The following is a 6,000-nucleotide window of genomic DNA, read 5'->3' as shown; positions in this document are numbered from 1 at the left end:
AGCACCACGTGGTGGGTTTTTTTTTTTTTTTTTTTTTTTTTTTTTTTTACAAAAGACAGATACCGAGGAGCCTGCCAACACTGAAAAATGAGAGCAAAGCAGTAAGAGGCCCTGCAGCAGGCCGATAAATTTCAACCTACTGGTTCCCTGGGGAGCCTCAAGCCTGACCAAAAAAGATCATTGCTTCATGTGGCAAACCATTCAGCTTCCACACCTCATTAGTTCCCAGCTCCACTGTAATCCTACAAACTCCTGGCCCCTAAAGAACTACCAGCAGTACCAGCCTAGTCTGTTTCCTAGATAATGAAAATTTAATTTCTATTTATCAAGACAATATTTACCCTGATCAACTAAAAGCTGAAAAGCTCCACAGATACTATCAAACCACTATGCCACCATGTTCCATTCAAGGAACTACTTTAGCAAAGATACTTTGGGTGGATTCCCCCCCTCCTTGAAAGGGAGATGAGCGCTCTGAAGACACACAATTAAGTAATGGTCAACCTGCTCAAGGGCTATTAATTAAATCTATTCTTGGTCAGATCAAAGTGCCAACCATAAGCTTTTAACTTAGCTACTTTTGGAGCTAACTGTCATGCCCAAGTAGAGCTGGAAGATAATGGAAGCATTTTCACTTCAGCTGTGGGGCTTTTTGACCTACTTCTAGCCTCCTTTGTGAAAGTAACAGGTTTCCATCTCAAAGAGCAGTGGTACACTCTTCTGAACCAATGTGCTCCTCTTTTTCCTATACAGCTTCTTGTTTCCTTTAAAAGAGATGCTGATTTTTGAAAAGGACTCTTGGGCCCATTTCAGGGAAACTCCTGAAGGTCCTCAGAAATTGTGAGACTTCACCCTGTGTGAACTGGCCCATGCAGTCTCATAAATGATAGAAGATGTGGCATTTTAAGAGGGTGAGAGAATTCTACATGCCTTGACTCAGCCTGGTCCCTAAGACAAACTGGTTGAATTAAAATTCTCCAGTGATGTTACATTTCTGTCCAAGTCGTGAGTCAGATCATCTTTGGCTGCCCTCTAAGGACTAGCAACGCCTTCCTGCTTTGAAACGCACCGCGTGGGACTGACAGCACAGGCAAACCCTGATGCTGGGCTAGCAGCTATTAAAGAACAGAAAAACTTTTTCTCCTTCCTTTTCTCTCTACTTCAACTTTCCCACTGGTAAAGGACGGAGGGAAGGGAGAAGGAAAAAAAAGAAGTTACTTAAAGGAAAATGCTTATTTTTGGGTTTACTGTTGCCCAATGTACCTCCAACACTTTAAATTATCTACTATGCCATTGGTGTTTTATCTCCTGTGCCACAAAGGAATGAACCTGGATGCTCTCAATGTGCATCCTGGGAAAGAGCTATTATGCCACAGATAACACCAACTCTAGTTATCCTTTAGTATCCTACCTGTCTTTGGTTTCACGGAGAAGAGTCAGAAGAAGAAGAAGACCATTTACAATGAGTAAGTCTGTTTTCATCATGTTAGTGACACATTTAATCAAATGCTAACTTCAGGACACTTCCATCTCCAGGCTCCATCGTATCACATAAGTACTGGAGGGTTTCACACTGGCAGACCAAGGTCCTCCCCTGTGCTCCTGAAGAATTACTTCTTGCGAGTAGTAATCATTCACTGAGGACTACTTGGGAATCAAACATACCTCCATATCAACTGGGATTTTCTGCATCAGCAGGCTTACAGCCCCCTAAAAAATTCAAAGCCAAGACACCAAGAAGAGGAAGTGCCAGTCTTCCTCCAGAACCAGCCATGAAGCCTTTGTGATTCAGAGGGCAGACCTCCCACCTAAGCCAGCTCCAGATGGTCAAGGTGGGTCCGATGTTTGCCCAAAGACTAAGGTAGACAATTTTATCATTCTGAATGTGGAAATGAATTAATAACAAACACAAGTGATGGGTACGCTGTCTTTTAGAGAGTGGCTTCAGCAGGATTTAAGGCTGCTGCAAGCAGAGATCCAAGGCACAACAAGGGAGTACGCTTGAGGCACTGTCCTCCCATGCAAGATCCCAGACACCCACCCTGCCACACCACAGAAACACATTAAACTGGTATCAAAATACAGTTTTATCTCATTGTCTGAATCATACACCACCAAATGATTCAGACAAAGCCAAAAGGGCTTATAATTCCATGAAGTGTAACGGGACATTAGCCTATCACTATCAGTATGTGAATTATCCAGTTAAATACACAAGCAGAGGGAAAGGTAGAAAGGACTCCAAAGAAGGAACTGACAAGGCTTGCATGGGAAAAAACAGGGAACTCAAAATGCCAGACTGCACAGCTTCCCTAGAAGGCCAATTTCTACAGCCTTGTTCTCAGTTGTGCACATCTCTCATGGAAGAATGCACATACATATTCCAGCAGCACAAGGCAAAGCCTGAACTTCAGAGTATTTCAGTCTGCCTTTTCCAGTTTGCTCTGCCCCTCCTCATGAAGCTACTTTGCTTCTGTTAATACCCAGCAGGTCCCAACATGTAATAAATCATAAAGTGCACACTTACAGCCCAAATGCTTTTGATACACAGGAGCAGTTCCCAAAGATTTCAGCATTAACTTCCTACCTGTACTTGGGGGCAGAACATAAACTCCGGGTATTTCCCACTTCAAAATTATTTTAAAATTACTTCCAACCTCTGGCAAAAATAAAAAAGCAGTGGCATATTCTCCTTGTTTAGCCTTTCAGTCTTGAAGAACACACTGTGTGATAGTCATCAGAGACAGAGAATCAAGGAATGCTTTTCCTGCTTTACCAGTGACTGTGATCTTGACCAACTCTTTTTCTCTCACATTCAGCCTTCCCATGACAAAGATGTGATCAAGCGTTAATTTATGGCTGTAACTCATTTGTATCACCCCATAACAATTAGTATAGAAAGGAACATTATTAAATACAGTTCATAACATTGTTCTCCTTCCTTACATGTTCTAAGACTTACCTTAAGCCCTGGGGAGAGGATCTGTTGCTGATTTATCTGAATCACTGCAATAGCAATAACAAGAATTACGCTTAGAAGAAGAAACGCTTGGGCAACAACACTTGGGGTTCTGGTGAGCATCCTGAAACAAGGAAAAGGGAAACACTTAAGGAATGCGAAAGGACTCAGCGATTCTGTCTTAAGGCCTGAAGCCCTGAATCAGTTGACGCTCCCTATAAAATCTCAGTTTATCAACTAGATTACGCTACGAAAATTTTGTGACGTCCTCAAGAACTGCCTGTTGTTTTGCTACCACTAACTTTTTATTGTCTAGAAGGGGTGCGTCCATATTGTCATGCTAATGAATGCTAGATTTCACCCTCAGGTGCCAACCTGCTCATTTCCAACATGTAGATGCACGCTCATCATCTCCCATTCCCTTAGGAAGCGAGAGCAATGGGCAGGCTGAGGCTAGTGCACACCCAGCCATCCCATGTACACATAGACACAGCCACAGCCACGCACACACAACACTGGCAGCTGCCAACTGCAGCTTGGTGGTTTTGCCACAGATGCAAGGTCAGTGTCTATAATAAATACAGGCTGCTTCAGCAAGAAACAAAGGAGGTTTTAAGAACATTGAAGTTGGCATCTATCTTCTAACTGCTGCTGTGTTCACGAAGTAGCTTTGCATCTGTGCGTGTAAATATTAACATGGAACCTATTATTATCACTGCACTACACGCAAAATATACATTTTAACTCACAGATCTTGCCATGAGAAGGTACTAAATCTGTGTAAATCTAAAGTGTAGCTATGTTTGACAAACCCAAAGATGACCTCTAGAAAGGTCTTCTACAATTCAAATATGTTTTAGGTTTCCTGCAATTTCTGTTTGTCTTTTATTTTTACATGTCTCTGGCCAGACAGCTTTTCACCCCAGAACGCCTTTCAGTACCTCCAAGTACTGACAATCCCCATACCAAAAATTCTTATGCTCCACAGGCGTTGAGGAGGAAAGAGGTGGCTGGCAGGAGATGGCAAACTTAGAAGTTTCAGAGGAACACAAAAAGGAGACTTTTTCCTGTCTCTCATTTGCAGAAACCAGTTATTTTGGCATAGAAATATCAAGTTAGCCTGGCGTGATCTATCCCGATTCCCTGCTCCTAATTCTTCCGTAGTCATGGTGAAGCATTACCAGCACCTGTTCAGGGCTGCCCTACTGTTTCACCAAGGGCCAATGCCAATCTGTGCTAAAGACTGGAGCTAAAAGGTGGTCTACAGTCCATGGCCACAGCACGCCAGGTCAACCCTGCTGTACCTGCAACACATGGTCTTCTTAGCTCCAACCAGAGCCAGAGGGCTGAGGCAGAAAGCAGAAATGCTTCCTCACACAGTTTTCATGTACTAAACCCCAGGGGTTCTTCAGCCTGTGTACCCACCCATCCACGTTCACATCCACGTTCATTCAACATATGTGTTCACATTCAAAAGAGAAGCAAGTTCTTTGCTTTGTTCTGGGACTACCTTCATTTTGAGCTTTGCCCACTGCTGCTGCTTTCCTTGTCTTCTGATTTCTGTTGTGAAATCTAAGTCAGATTGGCTTTTGGAAACTCTTCATTTCAGCCTGACACATCTCACTTCCAAAACGTCACTTTTTTTTTTTTTAAACTCATTAACCCTCTTTTCTGAATCCATATGGGCTCCTTGTTTACTGCCAATCTACTCTTTCAATACCTTCTTTTCTTGGCTTGGTAATAGCTTTATTATTTTAATCAACCAGCTACACTGATGATTTATTTACTGCTGTCCATTGCTTTACTATGCTGTGAGGCATTCAAACATCATGTACACAATGCATAAATGATAGAATGAAATCTTGTTTTTACTACTGAAAAGTATGTTAACACCTAAGATGAATTCTCACTGTAACCTGGGGATGATGTCAGGGCATACTAATTAGAAGCATTTATACAAATAAATTCATTTTTGAAAAGAGAGAGCAGATTTTAACTATACATTTATGAATAATCATCTGGATAAAACACTTGTCTTTAGGGGGAGAAAAATACATCTTTTTCTTTAGCTTTCAAAACTGCACATGGAGTTATCTAGAATTGTAAAGTGACTGAAAGAGAATTGCATTTGCTTGCAACCTAACATATACCAGTCAGTCCTGGATCAAAGCACTAATGTTCAGCACTGGAAAAAATAAGCTATTATCAAAGAAAAAAAAACACTCAGGGCAAATGACTCTTTGAAAAACTATAAAGCATTACTAAATAGCAAAGCAATAACCACTATTATACTATTAACACTTACAAACACCCATGGCGACCGCTGAAATATTTTCTGCTACATCCATTCATAAGTGGGAATTAAAATCTGAGTTTGTTGAATTTCTCCTGTGCTTCCCTGGTATCAGGATTTGTCTTCATTAGAGATGATTTATCTTTTCAAAAATCTTTTTTGACAGGGAGCATATTAGGTAAAGGAGCATCTCTTAAGACATTCCTCACACAAATCTTGTCAATTCAGGACAATTTCATCAGAGAATAATCTGTAAATCCTGAGTTAAGCAACAGCCTCTGTGTCAGAAAGACATCTTACACTCCATGCCCGCTGGAAGTCATCACACAGGTGACACCTTTGCTATCTGAATTGTGCAAGGCACTGCAAGATTTCATGTAACTGGATCAGACAGGGCTGTATTTACTTCTGGCTACCCTTACCTAAGACTGACACACATACCAAGGCAACACCGTCACGCTTGCCCATTCACTGAAATCTGTAGATATATCAGACAGGAGTTCACTGACTCCGTAGTTTGTAAACAGAGCTGTAACGTAACGTTAAGTAACTCTAGCTAACACTGCACGCTTGTTGGCAAAAAGACAAATAAAAGAAAATTTTAATTAAATAAATTAAGTTTTAAGTATCTAAAAGCAGTTGCATTGCGTTATTAAAACACCACCGACCTGAAGCAAGAAACAGCATAAATATGTATTTTCCACACCCCACTCAGTACACTGAGCCACACAGTGGAAGGATCATTTTC

General features: G+C 41.4%; 1 protein-coding gene across 5 annotated transcripts in view; it reads right to left on the bottom strand.

The window, feature by feature from the left end:
• ENTPD3 (ectonucleoside triphosphate diphosphohydrolase 3) overlaps positions 1-6,000 on the bottom strand; it is a 51,352-nt gene that overhangs the window by 15,892 nt on the left and 29,460 nt on the right. For all 5 annotated transcript variants that reach the window (XM_014937782.1, XM_014937780.1, XM_014937783.1 and 2 more), the window contains one exon: positions 2,963-3,083. In XM_014937782.1, the coding sequence (XP_014793268.1) occupies positions 2,963-3,082 (120 nt within the window). In that variant the 5' untranslated portion in view covers position 3,083. The remainder of the gene's footprint in view (positions 1-2,962; positions 3,084-6,000) is intronic.

Source organism: Calidris pugnax, unplaced genomic scaffold (assembly GCF_001431845.1).
Source record: "Calidris pugnax isolate Ruff unplaced genomic scaffold, ASM143184v1 scaffold11, whole genome shotgun sequence".
Classification (NCBI taxonomy): domain Eukaryota; kingdom Metazoa; phylum Chordata; class Aves; order Charadriiformes; family Scolopacidae; genus Calidris; species Calidris pugnax.
This window is presented reverse-complemented; position numbering and strand designations above follow the sequence as displayed.